At 39.1% G+C, this 18,418-nt stretch overlaps 1 protein-coding gene across 2 annotated transcripts in view; it reads left to right on the top strand.

Annotated features, from left to right (window-relative positions):
• NTRK3 (neurotrophic receptor tyrosine kinase 3) overlaps positions 1-16,337 on the top strand; it is a gene marked incomplete at both ends in the record, with an annotated part of 356,788 nt that extends 340,451 nt beyond the window's left edge. For both annotated transcript variants that reach the window (XM_083371339.1, XM_083371338.1), the window contains 2 exons: positions 13,076-13,234; positions 16,152-16,337. In XM_083371339.1, coding sequence (XP_083227465.1) covers positions 13,076-13,234; positions 16,152-16,337 — 345 coding nt within the window. The remainder of the gene's footprint in view (positions 1-13,075; positions 13,235-16,151) is intronic.
• Positions 16,338-18,418: the final 2,081 nt, after the last annotated feature.

The following is an 18,418-nucleotide window of genomic DNA, read 5'->3' as shown; positions in this document are numbered from 1 at the left end:
TCGACCTGCCAAACTGCCGACCATCTGGTCGACAAACTCAGTGTCCTAACCCACTGAGCCACCGTGTCCCTTATGCCCCAAAGGTGCTTTTGCAAAAGGCTACTGGACTTTGTTTTTCCTTGAAGACCTTTGCATCTTATCTTTGAACTTATTATTTGCTTTGTGTTGATTAATGGCTGTGCTAAATGGATTTAATTGGAAAGAAACAAACATGTTTGCAAAACCACCATGGTCCCTGATTGTAAAAAAACCTTCCCCATTTATAGCATATAACCCCCGACTATGAGCTGATATTATTCTTATTCTATTTGCCAGGCAGATCTAGATCATCTTTTCCCCAGTTCCAGCATCAAAGGCCTGCCAATCCATTACTTTCATTTCAGTTATACTTTGCAGGGACAGATGTTTCCTTGTGATGCTTTCACCAGGTTGCAATTCTTCTAAGGACTTTGGGCCCTTTAAAAAACAACAACAGAGAGCATATTTCAGCAGTACATTCCAAGATCTTCCGCAAATAATAGCAGGAATCAGCAAAATGCATGGTTTAAACCTGGGGAACTGTGGCAAATAAAGATCAGACCAGAAGTGTAACCTGTTTGGGACTACATGACTACATGAGAGGAACTGCAGGGCTACCATCTAAAAAAATAAGCAAAAGTGGGTGGGGACGAGTTCAAAAATTAAATTTGTCATCATTTAATTTGAAGTTAATTGTAATGCAATTAACAAAGCACCATTCCTGTTATTCTTCCTTGTGTTTATTTCCCTTGAGCAGGAGTAAGCAAAAGAAGTAACACGAAGATTAATTCAAATTGAAATTGAATTAAAATGACATTAAATGAATTAGAAATAGTTAAGAGGGTGAATCTTGGCTGAATTGACATAACTGCTAAACTCAAGTCCCAGTCAGTTTCTCCTATTCTCATATCGTATGATGAAGTATCTAAATAAATCACGCTTTGCCTAATGACCTGCTTCACATAGCACATGAAGAAACTGGCTGGGTTCCCAACGCATTTTAGCACATCCTAAGACAGCAGCACTGATGATGTTACCTAGTTTGGGAATGAAACGTGCAAAAAAGCAACAAAGCTCAGAGAGCATATGAAGGACCTTCAGCTCCTCCTCCTCCTCCTCCTCCTCCTCCTCCTCCTCCTCCTCCTCCTCCTCCTCCTCCTCCCTGCAAGCCCAATTGCCTTCTAAGCTCTGATGATGTTACCTAGTTTGGGAATGAAATGTCTGCAAGAAAACAACCAAATTCAGAGAGCACCAAGAATCCCTCATTTCAAGCCCAAGCTACAAATAATCTCCTTTATTGGTAATATTAGCCCTCTGCTTTTATTTAAACATTTCTATTGGGGAGAGGCAACATTTGGAGGCATGGAAGTGACACAAAAGTTTGGGGAAAATGCGTGTTTAGATGGTACATCTATGAGATGGGTTGATTGTCTTAGACGGGTAAATAATCTGACTCAATTCAAAGCAGTTGAAATTCAATGTTTCCTGCTGACTCCATGATTCAAAAAAATATATTAAAAAGGGCTCTCATAGCTCAGCTTTGGAGCCAGCTTGGTTTATAGTCACACTGTGTTTTTTTTTTTGACATTTCCAAAACGATAACCTGCTTGCCATCCTAATTCAGGAATGAAAGCCCACTCATCTCCTGGGAACCAGCAGAAATGGCACTGCATAGAATATGGAAGCAGACTAGACAAAACCCTTGGAAATATACAATTGAGGAACAAACCCATTTTATTTCACAAGAGATTGACTAAATGCCATTGAGTAAGCTTTGATGAGACCGGGGTGATTTAATGAGGGCAAGATATCAATCCATCATCAGGAGACTATCACCTTGTCAAGTAGTGGGAAGAGATTGGACGGGTGAAACTGGCAGAATGGTATGCGGCAAGTCCTTGAGAATAAGTGCTATTGATTTTTCTGGCACACACAAGCCAGACTCATGGAATTTTTTTTAATATTATGTTTTAAAATAGGGACATTACCCGGAACCCTATTCAAAAATCTCCTTGAATTAGAATTTTAGATGAACTTCAGGCATAAATGGATGGCCCAGTGAAACCACCTTTGGAAACAGATATGAGAAAGAAAGAAAGAAAGAAAGAAAGAAAGAAAGAAAGAAAGAAAGAAAGAAAGAAAGAAAGAAAGAAAGAGAGAGAGAGAGAGAAAGAAAGAAAGAAAGAAAGAAAGAAAGAAAGAAAGAAAGAAAGAAAGAAAGAAAGAAAGAAAGAAGGAAGGAAGGAAGGAAACTTCAGCAGAAAACTTTGTTTATAGTGGGACCTATTTAAGTACATTATTTATATTCCACCTAATAACGTATTACCTAGCCAGAGCAATTGGTTAGAGGATTATATTAGTAAGACAATTATGTTGTTACTGCTGGTAACTGAAATATAAATTAATCCTTGACAGACATTGGCCATGCTGCAAAAAGAAAAAGAAAGAAACACCCCAAGCTGTATGAAATTACAAAATCTCATGAGAGTTCAGTTATTTTGCTGTTCGTGTAAGATTACCCAATTCTTGTGACTTTTTTTTTTAAAAAAAAGCTTGTATGTCTTGTAGGAGTGCTGTTTGTGTGCTTGGGCATTGGTTAAACATTTATGCTGATATTGCCAACAGCACACTATACAAGTGCCTGAAATAACTGACTCCTTTCAAAGTGCAAGAATAATGCAAAGGACATTTAATTTTTACTGCTCTTCCCTGCACCCTTTATAGATGTTGAGGCCCTAGAGTGTTCAGAGAAGAGCAGCAAAGTTGATGAGAAGGCTGGAGGCTAAATTGTATGATGAACGGTTGAGGGAACTCAGTGTGTCTAGCCCAGGGGTAGGCAACCTCGGCTCTTTTATGACTCATGGACTTCAACTCTCAGAATTCCTGAGTCAGCTGACTCAGGAATTCTGGGAGTTGAAGCCCATGAGTCATAAAAGAGCCGAGGTTGCCTACCCCTGGTCTAGCCTATCAAAGAGAAGGCTTAGGGGAGATAACGGTCTTCCAGTACTTGAGGGGTTGTCACAGAGAAGAGTGGGTTGACTTGTTCTCCAAAACACCAGAAAGTAGGATAAGATCCAACCTAGAATTAAGGAGCCTTGGTGGAGCAGTGGGCTAATGCCTCCTTAAGTAACACCAGCTGCCTGCAATTAGTGCAGGTTCGAGTCCCACCAGGCTCAAGGTTGACTCAGCCACCCATCCTTCCGAGGTAGGTAAAATGAGGACCCAGATTGTTGGGGGCAATTAAGCTGACTTTGTAAAAATGCTGCTTGGGGGGGGGGAAAGCCTTAATAAGTAGGCATATACATAGAATGAAGGCTATTGCTAAGCACATTGATTTGTGCTTCTTAGATTGTAAGCTGCCCTGAGTCTTCGGAGAAGGGCGGGATATAAATGGGATTAAAAAAAAGGAGAAATTTCCTTTACAGTGACAACAATTAATCAGTGGAACAACTTGCCTCCTGAAGTTGTAGGTGTTCCCTCACTGGAGGTTTTCAAAATTAGACTGGGCAACCATTTGACTGGAATGTTATAGGGTCTCATGTCTTGAGCAGGGTGTTGGACTAGAAGACCTCTTAGATCACTTCCAGCCCTATGATACTATGTTCTAACTTTCCTATGAAATATTCATATTTGGGTACCAGCAAGAAAAAGGGTCTTACCAGAATACTCATATTTTGGGTAACCCATAGAAAGATTTTGGAAATTAGCTATTTATCGACATAGACATATCTAAGCCATTCCATGTAGAAAATAATGGTCTGTACCCATAATTCAGCACTGTTACACTCTATTTATAAGGCCCATGTGACCCCCTGCCTTTTAAAGCAGGATATTAGATGGAATAAACCTTGAAGAAATCCATTAAAGAAGATATTTATGTTCTTGTTTTGTTATTCTGAAGTGGTCACTGTTTTCAAGCTTTATATGACCCTGTAGGTGTCAACTGGATAGTCTTCAGGACTTATCAGCCTACAAAGACCAAGGTTAATACAGCAGAACCAAGGCTGTTCCTTGTATGGTGTCCCCCAGTTCTTCTTTTGAATTCCAATCCATGCTTTTTGCATCTGAAAGAAATGAAATTTCAACACAATTAAGCCCAATAACGTTTGAGTATTATGATAATGAATGCCAAGGCAGAACTGCTTTTATGTAACATCCAGAGGGCTTTATGCTTCTCTCTTGGTGTATATGTGTATTGAATGGAAAATGTATTTAATTCAATATCATACTACTCTCATATAGAAACCGGTTAACAATAATTTGGTCCAGAATCAGTCTGGGAGAAAGACAATGAGTGTTAAGAAGAGTGAAGATTGCAGCTCAAGAAGGACAGTGAGATCAATCTGAACAATAATACAAAGCAAACATTTTTTTTTATTTCTAAAGGGTGATGCTAGCAATTTGTGGCACAATATAGGGCAGGGGTGTCAAACTCAATTTCATTGAGGGCCGCATCAGCATTGCAGTTGCCCTCAGGGGGCCGGGTGGGTGTGGCCTGGGTGGGCGTGGCTAGAGTGTGTATGGCCTACTGGATGGGCGTGGCCAACTCTACATCATTCGCATCAAGGGTGCCTATGGGGGCCTGGGCAGGAGTGGGTCAGGTCTGAGGGTCTCTGGCAGGAGGAGGGTCTCTGGGCCAGCGCCTAGGCAGTGGGGGCCATTACTGTTTCCAGGATGGCTTCGCGGGCCACATGAAACCACTTTGTGGGCCGCATCCGGCCCCTGGGCCTTGTGTTTGACATGTGTATTTATTTTGCATTTGGTTGTTTCCCCTCTATATCTTTATTTAATTAGTGATCTCCAAGCTTCTAAGGTGTAACTATTCTAGACAGGAAATTGGGAAAGAAATGAATGTTGAGATTGGTAGATCTATACAGATGTCATAAAAGCATTGACAGTTTTGTAAAATTATACACTTCAATGCAATTATATATCTCTATGTAGTTTGTATTAGGGCTGATGAAAGCAATGGGTCTTCCAGGATCTTTTAAAGTCTGCTGGTTTGTTGCCTTATCACTTAATATGCCTGACCTACTAGCCTCTGTTGTAACCTCTGTTGAGGTTGTAGACTTTGCCTCTAGCAATAACCCCTGCCAGTCTACACCTCCTCATTTGCATAGGTAATTGTCAGCTTCTTAATGGCTCATTAAGATTACTCAGAACTATAAAATAAAAGCAAACCTAACCCGTGAATAGGACAGAAAAAGAAATATTGGGGAGTGGGCTATATCTCATCTTGTAAATTAATTCAGTTATATTTAAGCTGATTTCAGCATTATGGGGCCATAATCCAACTTTGTTTTGACTTTTGTGTTTTGTTGTTTCATTTTTTAGGAAATGCAGGCCTTACTTTTATGTTTAGAATAGTTCACAATATCTCTACTTTGAGCTCATATGCACGGCTTTCTTCCTCTTAATTATTGCATAGTTTCTGCTGATTTTGTTATCTGTTTAGTTTATGGCCATTCAGCCACTTAATGCATCTATCTATTATCTATCTGGATCAATGCTGTTTTCTAGTGGTATTGCATTTTCCTTAAACACATGCATCTCACAATTTCAGCCTGTACTATTATTTTTTAGCTCCTCCCTGAAATCTATGAACTTGTGACATGTTATCATAAGTTTTAAATACACCCAGAGGGAAATTTTAGTTATTTAGTGTTCCCGTGGCCAGAATCTGTTTTTCATTCTCCACTCCTCTCTACAACAGCTTGCTACTATGAATTTCATTCAAGCCAAATAAGACATCAAGGGATAACTTCTCCTATGAAGCTTTTGTTGGTGCATAATATTCCCAATAAGGAATTGGGGGAATTTTTTTTTTAGTCCACAAATTTGGTCAAGAATTTTAAAAAGTGATTTGTAACTACTGCTGATTTTAATACAGGCTAGCATTGTCTTCAAGGAACTACTGACTTGATCCGTAGTGCTTCTTGCAATAAATAGTGCTTAGATTTATATACTGCTTCACAGTGCCTTACAGCCCTCTCTAAGCAGCTTACAGAGTCAGCATCTTGCCCCCAACAATCTGGGTCCTCATTTTACCAACCTCAGAAAGATGGAAGGCTGAGTCAATCTTCAGCTGGTCAGGATCAAACTCCTGGCAGTGGGCAGAGTCTATAGAAGAGGGGGGAAATAAAGGCAGTTCTTCTCCAAGGCTTGCTTAACTTGGCAATACACATTTTCTCTGGTCACTGGAGGTTGGTGCACAATGGGTTGCTCTGTTTCCACAAGGATCCAAGCATACTGTGGATGAGTGCTGGGCAAGTGAATGAGCCTGGCTTAATTTGTTTGCCTTTTGCTAGTCTTTTTTTTTTTGGTGGACCAGCCTCTCATTTTTTCCCCATCCTTATGTTTTCATACCTGAGGTTCTATACCAGAGCAGAGCAAAGATAAGGAAATTCTAATTTCAATTTAACCATTGCCATGAACTCCTGAGATGGATTTTGACTATTTATTTTGCTTGAGGTTGTTTGAGATAGTATATTTTGCCCAACATCTTCAAGGTGATAGCAATAGCAATAGCACTTAGACTTACATACCACTTCACAGTGCTTTACAGCCCTCTTTAAGGGGTTTACAGAGTCAGCCTATTGACCTCCAACAATCTAGGTCCACATTTTACTGACATGGGAAGGATGGAAGGCCGAGTCAACCTTGAGCCGGTAAGACTCAGAAATTGTGGGCGTTCCATCACTGGACAGTCACTTGTCTGAGATGATATATGTTTTCCTGCTTGAGCAGGGGGTTGGACTAGAAGACCTCCAAAGTCCCTTCCAGCTCTATTCTATTCTAGACGTGAACTGTTGAACTGCTGGCAGCTGGCAGTCTGTAGAAGTTGCTTGCAGTACTGTATTCTAACCACTGCACCACCACCATTCATCTTTGTTCTGCTTGGGTGATTGACAATGGATGAGCTGCATAGGTTCTTGGCATTGTTACCAGTTTTCAAACAGAAATATCTCATAACAGTGTAGACACTATGCTCTGAGGTGTGTTTTTTTCATGTGTCTAAGATGTGGTTCACTCACAATCATTCCCCAAGACTCATTTTCCTCAGTTGTCAAACACAAGGACCTACAATTTCAAAAAGTTCTTCTGTTCTGTTAACACTCAGACCCACTTTATGCTTCCTCTTGAGAATGGTTGAACCTTGTCTACAATATTTTACGCTGGTTAACAAATTGAGATGCGATTTCTTTTTTAATTACCTGTTTCAAAATGCATGACTGAGCAAATGAATCAATCAACAAATGAATGAATAACTACCTTTTGTGTAGAAGGAATTAAATCCTTCCTAAACCCTTTGGCCATTTTATGAAGTACTGCTATTTTATTTTTTTGTTGTTGCTGTTGTTTCTCTAGCATTTATTTATTTAATTAATTTATATAGTCACCTGCTTCATAGCTGTGACTCTGGAGTATACACATAGGATCCAATGTGGGTCAGTCACCAGGACCAGAAATGTAGTCTTCCAAACTTTTGGACTCATGCTGGAGCCCATCCTCAGGGAACTTCTCTCGAATGAAATGTGTGCTTTGGGCTACTCTATTTATGTGGTACCTGGTTGTGTATGGCTTTTTATTTGTTGATTGGGGTGTTGATGGCTGGCTATTAAGTCGTTGGCTGTTGTTTCCTTGTGCTACTGAGTCCTTGGCTCCTAAGTACCTGATAATCTGGTGATAAATCAACTCTCCTGTTGTCTGACAAGGGGCCCATTTCCCAGGTTTCAATCATTTCTCTGGCTGTTTTTGTACGTGCTCGGCCAACAATCTTAGTAGCTGTGAGATTGAATGTATGTCCTTGTTCATTGCAATGTGAACAACACAGATAAACCAAACAAACGTACACAATAAGAAATTTTTTTTTAAAAAAAAAAATAACGGAATTCAAAAATAAACCCCATCAAAGAAAAGGCGAACACATGGTGAAGGACTAATTATATGCTCATTTTTTCCCCTCCCCTGGAGTAGAGAGCTCACTTCTAGCATATTTTATTTTTTCAGCCTTTCCACAAGAGTAAGTTGACCAGTTTCTTTCTCATTTTATGAGAAACAACTACATAACTATATTTTATGTTTTGCATTGTTCCAGATCGATGCGCTTAATGCTGCTTTTCAAATACACTTTCTTTTATTTCTTTCCTTTACTGGTTCCAGCGTGCTATCATATGCCTGACATTTAACTATTCAGCTTTTTGTCTTCTAGTGTTATATTAATATCATGAAAAGATTACAGGTTTCTGTTTTATCTGTCCGATTAGTTCTTCTCCTGTAATTCTACATTATTTAATTTAAATGTTCTCTGTGAATCTTTCCCCACCCCCCCTTTTAATGGTCCATAAAGCAATAAACCGCAAAAATCCTAAATAAATTAAGCAGCAGATCTCACTAATCTCTGTGGGACTTATATATGAATAAGGATATTTAAGTGTACACTGTCATCTTATTATCTGAAGTATGTGTGCGTATATATGTGTGTGTGTGTGTGTGTGCGTGTGTGTGTGTAAATTATTCAAATTGCTAATAAAGAATTTTAGGGAGGCTTTTTCTTTATTAGCAATTTGAATAATTTACACAAATAATGAGCTGTCATAAGTTGTGACTATATCCTGTGGATAGCCTTGAGTTAGGCCAAACAGGAAAGAAAGAGTTAATTAGCAAGGCATATTCAAAAGACTTGACAAATATTTAACACACACACACACACACACACACATATATATATGTATATATACTGTATATATGTATATACATATGTATATACATATGTATATACATGTATATATATATATATATATATATATATATATATATATATATATGTATGTATATATGTATATATATATATATATGTATGTATGTATGTATATGTATATGTATATGTATATGTATATGTATATGTATATGTATATGTATATGTATATGTATATGTATATGTATATACATACGGTATATACATACTGCTCAAAACACTAAAGGGAACACAAGATAAGATATCCTACTATTAAATGCAGTACATTGTGTTGTTTAAGTGTTCCCTTTATTTTTTTGAACAGTGTAAGCTTCCTTAAGATCAATTGGATTTTTAAAAACAACATTGATAGAAATTGGACGTTTTCAGTAAATATCACTTCAATCTCCCTGTTTCATGCTGTTCTTTCAGCTACACCTGTGTTTATAATTTCTTGCACTGAAAGAATTTTTTTTTACTTCTTAAATAATAGTATCTCAGTATAGACTAGTATACTTTTTAAATAAGCTAGTGAAATACAGATTCTGTGAATTTCATGCCTTGCGTTTAAGATCTAATAAAGTACCCAATGACCTTGTAAGATATCTTATTAGGTAGCTTTACCTTATTTTGCAAGGATTTTTTTTCAAAAGAAGAAAGAAATAGTGAAATGGCGCAGGATATGACATGTTTTCATTTACTTAATCACTAAGTGACTAAGGCATGTTTATGAATATGGCAGGTCTACCTTTTTCAACTTCCTAACTTTTTCAACTCTCCATCTCGGATTGTGATGAGTTTCCTAATCTTTGACCTCCATTTATGTTCACCGAACCATGTTAATCTTCATTAACCTTAAATGAGTTGAAGTAATAAATTTACAGTAACACACCAGAATCTGCCACCTTTGGAGGAGTCTGCGAGAGTGCCATTTTTCCCCCATCTGTTTCTAAGATGCTAAATCAAGTTGATTTATAAGCTGAAGACCAACCAGAGGGGCATTGGTCAAGCAAGAGGTCTCTGAAAAAGTTGATTATGTTGGGCTGGAATTATTGAGCAAACATCTTCCTACTTTGACCTGACAGGTTTATTTATTTACTTATTTAGAAATTTGTAAAGCTGTCCAACTCTACCATGACTCAATGAAAACACTCATAAAAATTATATATTTTTTAAAAGAGGCAAATATTACAAGAAAGACCAGATTATTATTATTTTTTTAAAAAAATCAGACACTTCTCCTGTAATCTAAGACCTGGAAAAATAGCCAGGTTTCCAAGTATTTTTTTTAAAAATATATAACCAGGATAGGGGTTAAACATATCAGGGAAGATGATGGTTCATCCGACAAGGGCTGTGACAGAGGAGGCACACCACAGACATTCCATTGCGATCATTTGGCCAGCTGAATTATATCTCTATGTAAGAAGAGAAAAAACACAGTCCGGGAACCATTTGTGCAATTGTGAAGTGGTTGAAGAATCAGAGCATCCTAGAGTCATGTAGAAAGAAATCATATTGCTTTTCTGCCAGTCCTCATTCAGCCTGAAGACAGAAAATACAGTTGAAATTATCCTGGGTGGTACAAGGTGTTGTGTGAGTATGCTTCACTGTACAGTTCTCTCTGTCTAATAGTCTGCAACCACCCTGGCTTTCCATTCCACATTTCCATTCAATCCCAAGGGGTTGATTATTATGAATATAATTATATTGATAATTATTATCAACAATAATTGCTAATAATTATATATAATGATCAATTATTATCATTGTCAACTTGATTGATGGGGAAAGAAATTCAGATGTAGGGACAGGAATTCAGACGAAGGAAAAAGAATTCAGACCCGAGTCGATCGAGAGCTTTCAACCAGCCAGGCAGCCTCGTCTCCAGAAAAAGAACTCCCCCAAGCACTGCCCGCTGAACTTTTATTCACCTCCATCATTACAAAAAAGTTACATCAGTCTCATACCAAATAGGATACATAGAAATAATTGGATTATTCAGGTGCCTATGAGATCACACAAAAACAAGGTAGCATAAGATGTATGTGAAGGCTTTATCATAGCGTTTCCCAAACCTCCCACATGCTAGGCTCCCCGCCAGCCAGGAGAGTGTGCTCTCACTGAAGCTAACAGAGAGGCCCAACTAGAGGGGAATGGAAGGGCTGAAAGGTGAAAAACCAAATTCTTGAGAGACCAAATTCTGGCCGTTCCCACACTTGATAATGAGACATTTTTCAGATTGGGAACTATGGCTAATCTGGTAAGCTTCAAAGTGATGGAAAGGGGAACTCATGGAAAAGCATTGACAGCATTGACAGTGGACAATACAATCAGATCAGGAACAAAACTGAAAAAAAAATTCTCAAAGTTCTTGAAATTGAAAGATTCTCACATAGGGAAAAAAAAAGACTTGCTGTGAAGCCCAGGCCTCTTGAGGGACAGTTCTGCTCCCTGTTGCCCCAAGCATTATGTTCTCCTGGTATCATTTTGGGTTGGGTTGCATCTCCTACATTGTTCTCTCAAGAGGGAGCAGGTGTGATGAAAGTGGCTACAATTACAGAGACTTGAAAATATTTATATAGTAGAACTGAAAGCTGGATTTTGACATCACATTAACTTCTGGAGATATTTCTTTCTACATGACGCTAGGATGCCCTGATTCTTCAACCACTTCACAGTTGCACAAATGGGCTTGGTTTCTTGTCCATCTGCTGATTGTACTTAGAATAAAGATCACCCACAAAGCACACGAGTTCTTTTAATTAAGCACAGGACGCCCTGTTCTTTCTCATATGTTGCTGACTGTAGGATTCATTTGCAAACAAAATCATGCTAAAGTGTGAAAAATAGACCATGGCTCTAGTGAGAAAAATATGTACTAAAGAAGGTTACAGACATCGTTCCATTTCTCTTTATGGAATTAATCAGCTATGTTTATAATGGGTTTTCAAAGACATGTACACATATACATCACTTTCCATCTGCTGTTGGCTATAGCCCTGCTCAGAGTTTGTGCCTAATCTAGAACTGTCTAACGAAGAACTATATAAATGTTTTCTTCTGTATACACAGACAGTTCTTAATTAATCAATGCATTGGTTTGTTATAAAACCAGTGTAAAACTCCAAACTTCATCAGCAATGTCTTGTAGGCAGAAGCCAGCCAAGACAGTGAAAAACAGACATCCTACCTTTAAAAAAAAAATCCCACTCAGCCAGGAAACATGAGCTCCTTTACTAAGCCCAGGCTACTTTAGATATTTCTGTTTGATTCTGCGATATTCCTTTGAATTACTGTTTGAAACTCAGTAGTCTCCCCCCTTTACCCTCAACCTTCAATTATTTCTTGTCTAATGGATCCACCTGGTATACAGAAACAACCTAAAGAGAGAAAAACTACTTGCAAAAAATGTTCCCCTTTCCAAGTGTCCTCTGGGGTTAGGGATTGATGCAGATGTTTCAAGAGCTGTGTAAGCATTGATGCTTCTGAGGCATACAACAAATCTTTAATCTTGCTGGATCTACCGTCATCACTGTAAAGCACATAAAAGCCAAGTCATCTTCTAAGGGCTGTAGCTGCAAGTTGCTCATCTTTTTGCAAGAGAGCTTCAAATGGGTTGACCCGGCTTTACCCATTTTACTTTCAGAAAAATCTGCCTGAAAAAAAAAAGGAAGAGTAAGAATCAAAATATGTTCAATAGAAATGGATGAATTCGTAGAAAAGGGAATTAGTCTCTGACAAAACTTGTATCTGTAGAGCCTGCATCAAATGAGATCAACATGACTTAAAACAATTTGCAACCTATCTTTTTATGTTCATCTAAAATGATTTTCTCATTTGGCTTACTGATCCTGGAAAGCTAGCCTAGCCCAGAGAACTTTTTCTGGATGTATTGATTTTCTATGGTGCTGGAGATCTCTGGATCAAAATTTCTAGTACTGAAATTAGTACTGAAAGAGTCCTGATGGCACAGTGGTTAGAATGCAGTATTGCAGGCTAATTCTGCCACCTGCCAGCAGTTTGATTCTGACCAGCTCAAGGTTGACTCAGCTTTCCATTTTTCTGTGGTCAACAAAATGGGGAGCCAGAATGTTGGGGGCAACAATCTGGCTTTGTAAACTGCTTAGAGGGGCCTGTAAAGTGCTACGGGGAGGTATATATATATCTGCTATTACTATTTCCCTGTTTATGATCAGTTAGCATTTCATGGTGAAATTCCTGGCTCAGGCAAGGTTATCTGGAAGGGGCTGGGATTGTGTGCAAATGGATTCTTTTCTAAATCATCTAAACAGTTTTTCTTTATGTTTGCAAATGCAGGTTGGGGGACACACCATGCTACCGATTCGCTGGATGCCTCCTGAAAGCATTATGTACCGGAAGTTCACCACAGAGAGCGATGTCTGGAGTTTTGGAGTCATTCTCTGGGAGATCTTCACATATGGAAAACAGCCCTGGTTCCAGTTGTCAAATACAGAGGTATTGTGCATAGAGATTTTAACTAAAAGAAACATTAATGGGACTGCCAGATCCTGACTGGCTCAAGGTTGACTCAATCTTCCATTTGTCCAAGGTTGGTAACATGAGGACCCTGGTTGTTGGGGGCAAGATGCTGACTCTGTAAACTACTTAGAGAGGGCTGTAAAGCACTGTGAAGCGGTAATATAAGTCTAAGTGCTATTGCTATTGCTACTGCTTCAATTTTCCAAAGTGACTAAATAATTTTGAAAAATGAGAAATGGGCAGTTTGTTGGAAGAATGTTCTCTATTCCTGGGCCTAATTTTTTTTATCCTGCCTTTATTATTTTCACGAACAATTCAAGAAAGTGAACATATCGAACACACCTTTCTCCTCCTATTTTCCCCAGGCTAAGAGAGAATGACTGACCCAAGGTCATCCATCTGGTTTTCATGGCTAATGTGGGACTTGAACTCATAAGTCTCATGCTTTGTAGCATGGTGCCTTACCTGCTAGACCAAACTGGATGTCTTGCATTAAATACATATATAGATAGATACATAACACACATTTAAACATACTATATACAACATATGTATAGACCTACACCCTTACATATAAGTAAGATATAAATTTTAATCACTGTCCATCTTGAATACATAATGGAAGGAGGAAGCTTTAGAGTTCACAAGGTTTATACTGTATGGCACAAAACTGTGACTGAATCTGGATGTTCTGTTTCGGATACCACGGAGCCCCCTCCTCCCAGAAGGTAACAAGGAAAACAGGTTGTGAAGAGGATGTGTGGTGTCCCAGACAATCTTGCGGACCTTGCTCAAACAACGCTTATGTGCCATGTCCTGGATGGGAGGGAGGAAACTGCCAATGATCTTTTCAGCCATCCTCACCACTCTCTCCACCGCCTTCTTGTCTGAAGCAGGGATGCTTCCAAACCAGACTGTGAGGCTGTATGACAGGATGCTCTCGACCATCCCTGTGTAGAAAGTGGTCAGGACAGGGGAAGGAAGAAATGTTTTTCTCATGCGACGCAGAAAATATATTGTATCTAATGTATGGTTCCCTCAAGTTTTTTGAGATAGCCCAGCATCACCATTTAAAATACTGTACACAGTCACACACAGACACACAAATACACACCCACAAATGGAGGGAATGGTAGAATGCCTGTGAATAATTTGAGAGGAAAGAGAATGCAGCACCCAAATTAACAATACAGATCTGAAAAGATTCTGGAAGTATGTCTTTTGATAAAAGTCGATGTGTTGAGTTTGTTTGTACTAATTTCGGAATAGCACAGGAAAGATACAGAAGATTTTAAACCCACAGTTCAGGATAAGGCACTTAAAATAAAATGGACTAAAATGAATAGAAATTCTAGACTTCTAATGCAAACCAGTCCCCTGTTTTCAACATTCCACAAGAATAGAAGCAGATAAGCCTTTGGGTTGTGTATAATGTTTTTTGGGGGGCCAAGGGCTACAATAAGTGAAATAAGGATGCAGCAGGTAGGGTTGACATGAGTATGTGGGAAGGGGCAGGATTCCTTGTTTTCTTCCCTTCTCTTTTTTTACATTGGGAAGGAGGCTATTTTTGATTGATTTAATAATTACATGAAGCCTATCTTGTGTTTACATCGAAAATAGCAGGAAACTGAAATTCATGGCTTGGTTTGAAGAGTTCTAGAAAAGTAATGGTGGCTTTCAATTTATAGAACCCTGGGGTATAAATGGGGATGTTTCTGGGTTAGGTCTGTTGTGGTCAGCTTCAAATGTTGGGACTTGCCATTCTATGTTTTAGACTGGAATCAAAAATAAAAGCAAGAGGAAGACTGTGTAGCTAGGACATGGTTTGAGTTGTGATATTGTGATAGCTTTAATTAAGGTTTATGGGAGAAAGAACAGCTGGAGTGTAAGACATAAAATCTGGTAACCCACACTGTATTGAGGCATAATGTTTATTGTTTTCCTTACCAGTGGTAATTGAGGCTTAATGTGATACATGGGTTCTTGGGAGATTCCTGATTTGATTTTTCTGCTTGGCTTCTAACCAAGGCATGCATGGGTAAGACAAGAACACAAGGGCAAATAAGCCACAAATTAGCCCAGAAAGCCTTAATAATTGTTCTTGTCTGCAAAAAAAAAATATCAGTGATTTAAATAAACCATGCAGGAGCGCACAGCTTTTTCTCCAAAACCAAAAGTCATCATGCCATTATGAATTTTCCAAGACTGTTCAAGGAATTGTTGGTACAGATCATATTTGATGACTGAAATTTAGAAGTGTATTCTTTAGCTCAGGGGTCTTTGACCTTGACAACCTTAAGACTTGTGGACTTCACAAGTCCACAAGTCTTAAAGTGTCAGACCTGCCAGCACTTAAACCTCTAAATAGAAATGAACCTTGACTCCATTTGTTGAGAAAGATATCATTTTATTAGAAGTCAAGTGTGTTGCAGTAATACATAGCCAGAACTCAAAATCGCACACCAAAACCCCCTAAGTTCAACTTTTCCCTCCCTTAACTGCCTCTGATCACTGACCCTTCCATGACCAATTGGGTTCAAGCAAGATGTTTTCAGGATGGTCTTTTCAAGCTTAGGTTGGTACGTGGCTGCCTTCTTCTCCCAGCCAGGTGACCTTGAAGCATCATCTTGGAGAAATACGGCAGTTACTTTTGCTTTCCCCCAAGCATTCCCTTTCCCATCCACCTTTCTCAGAGTTCATGGCAGACTGTCACCACGTGGTATTGAAGCACACAAGCAAGGTGGCAGTTGACATTTAAAGTTGTCAAGGTTGGAGACCTCTGTATTTAGCCCATGCAGATGGGGGAAGGAGTTTGGTTTTAAAAAAGTAACAGATCAGTAAATTTATAAGGGAGATATGACATAAAATTAATCCTCTGTGTTACCTATTGCAGGTCATTGAGTGCATCACCCAAGGCCGTGTCCTGGAGAGGCCCCGGGTTTGCCCCAAGGAAATTTATGATATCATGCTGGGATGCTGGCAGAGAGAACCTCAGCAGAGGCTGAACATTAAAGAAATCTACAAGCTTCTCCATGCTCTGGGCAAAGCCACCCCAATCTACTTAGACATCCTTGGCTAGCAGCAACCAAGTTTCAAAGTTGTTGCTGTGTCTTTTTTCTCCCCACCCTACCTCTCCCTTGACCTCAAGCCAACATATTCATATAAACTCAAGTGCCTGCTATACATACAACACTGAAACAAACAAAATGGAAAGAGACAAGTTAAAGGGAAACATGGAAAGCCTCAATTGTATGTAAGGCAGTTGGGGCTATATACAGAGAGAGAGAGAGAGAGAGAGAGAGAGAGAGAGAGCCTTTGCTCCCGTAGCTGCTGCTATTAAAAATATAACATCCCAGAAGCAGAAGGAAAATGTGAGAGGGATTGAAAGATTTCTACAGTATTAAAAAGAACATGCGGGGGAAAACAATATTTAACTTAAGATATGGAATTGCAAATCCCACAGTGTCCTTTAGATTCTGGCTATTGGGTAGAGTCCGATTCACTTGGAAACATTGCACAACAACAACAAAAGAAAAGTTGAGGAAAGTGTCCCTAATCGGGCACCAAACTGGCAATGGTCCTGTTATTCCAGGATGATTCTCCCCTGGAGTAACTTCCTTTTAAGAGATCTCATCTACCATCTTAATGCCATCAACCCCACCTTGCCATTCTGCTTTAACAGTTCTGGAACCTCCGTCGTCTCCAGCGTATCTCATTCCACTCCAAGGTTTCTGATTCTCTCCTGTGTAAATGTTTCAGTTTTGGAATATATACCATTCAGAAGGTTCACTTCACCTACTGGTCAAATGAAGCGTCAGAGGAACGTCCGCCTGGCTGCAAAGAAACAAGAATGGATCTAGTATTGTTTACCTGATTGTTTTCATCTTTCCCTCCCTTTTCCAATGAGAGTCCTGGAAATGATCTCAAGGACCCAAACAAATCTCTGCAACAGCCATATGTGAAGAAAGCTTGTGAAGTGGATATCTTGGAGACAAAATCCCAGCAATTCTCACTGGAATAAATCTAGATATGCAAAACACAGATACAGCAATTACAACTATTGCATTGACAACTATTGACCCAGCTGTCAATTCCAACAAAGTGGCTTGAAAGCCATGATCTCAGTGGAGGCGGTTCCCCTAATTCTTTATATATATATATACATTTATATACACATACGTGTATATATATATATATATATATATATATATATATATATATATATATATATATATATATATATATATATATAAAATCATGGTGATTTTTGCTGCACTTTCCCCCCTGCTTCTTGTACAGAATATTTTACAGTTCTGATCTAATCCAACTTCTCATCAATCCTGTGTCTGGTAGGTAATCTGTCCCCATTCTGGACATGCTGGTGGTCTTAAAGGCAAGGAAAGAGAGAGGTATGTCTGAAGGCTCCACAGAGAGTTTATGATGAAGCACAAAGTAGAATCCAAATATTCTCTATGTTTACTTCCTCTACTGTGACCTGGGTCAATCTGTATCTCTTACAACTTCAGTGAGGAGTGGATGTTCTCCATGGTTGTAGCTTAGAATCCAGCTGAAATATTAACTGAAGGGGGCTGGGTCCCCTCTGATCAATCTATGATGATTCCTCCTATCCCACCTCCCTCCATGTTTCTCCTCCTCCCCATCCTTTCTGCCTTGGCTTGCCAACTGATTTTTACCCAATAAACTTACCAAAAAGAAAACCCAGGGTTGGAATCTGTTCAGCAGCTAAAAAGGCATAAACAGCTGCACATCCCCTCTACCTCCTCCTTTCTAGTCAATATTCCTCTCACATTAGCAACCTCCTGAAAGGACTGGTGCATCTTCTCTCAAGACACTGTGAATGGAGCTCCGTAGGCAGCTTGGCTGGCAAGTTGGGGAAGAAGGTAAGGAAGGGGCTTTAGGAGACGGCAAGCTGTCATGGACATCCTTGTAGCTCAGTGAAAAGCAAATTTGGGATGAAAGGAGAGAATAATAACAATAATAATAATAAAAAGGGCCTTCCTGATCATGTTTTGTTGGGGGTTTGAAAGCTAATGGAGAGTGACCAAGTCATTGGCTTATGCAGTTGGAGATACATGAAATATCTTTGGCTTATTTTGCTCATGTCAAATTGGGAGGAGAGCATTTCTTCTCTGCGGAATT

This window comes from Vipera ursinii (genome assembly GCF_947247035.1).
Source record: "Vipera ursinii genome assembly, chromosome: 11".
Taxonomy (NCBI): Eukaryota; Metazoa; Chordata; class Lepidosauria; order Squamata; family Viperidae; genus Vipera; species Vipera ursinii.
Note: the sequence above shows the minus strand (reverse complement) of the source record. Positions and strands in the feature narration are given on the sequence as shown.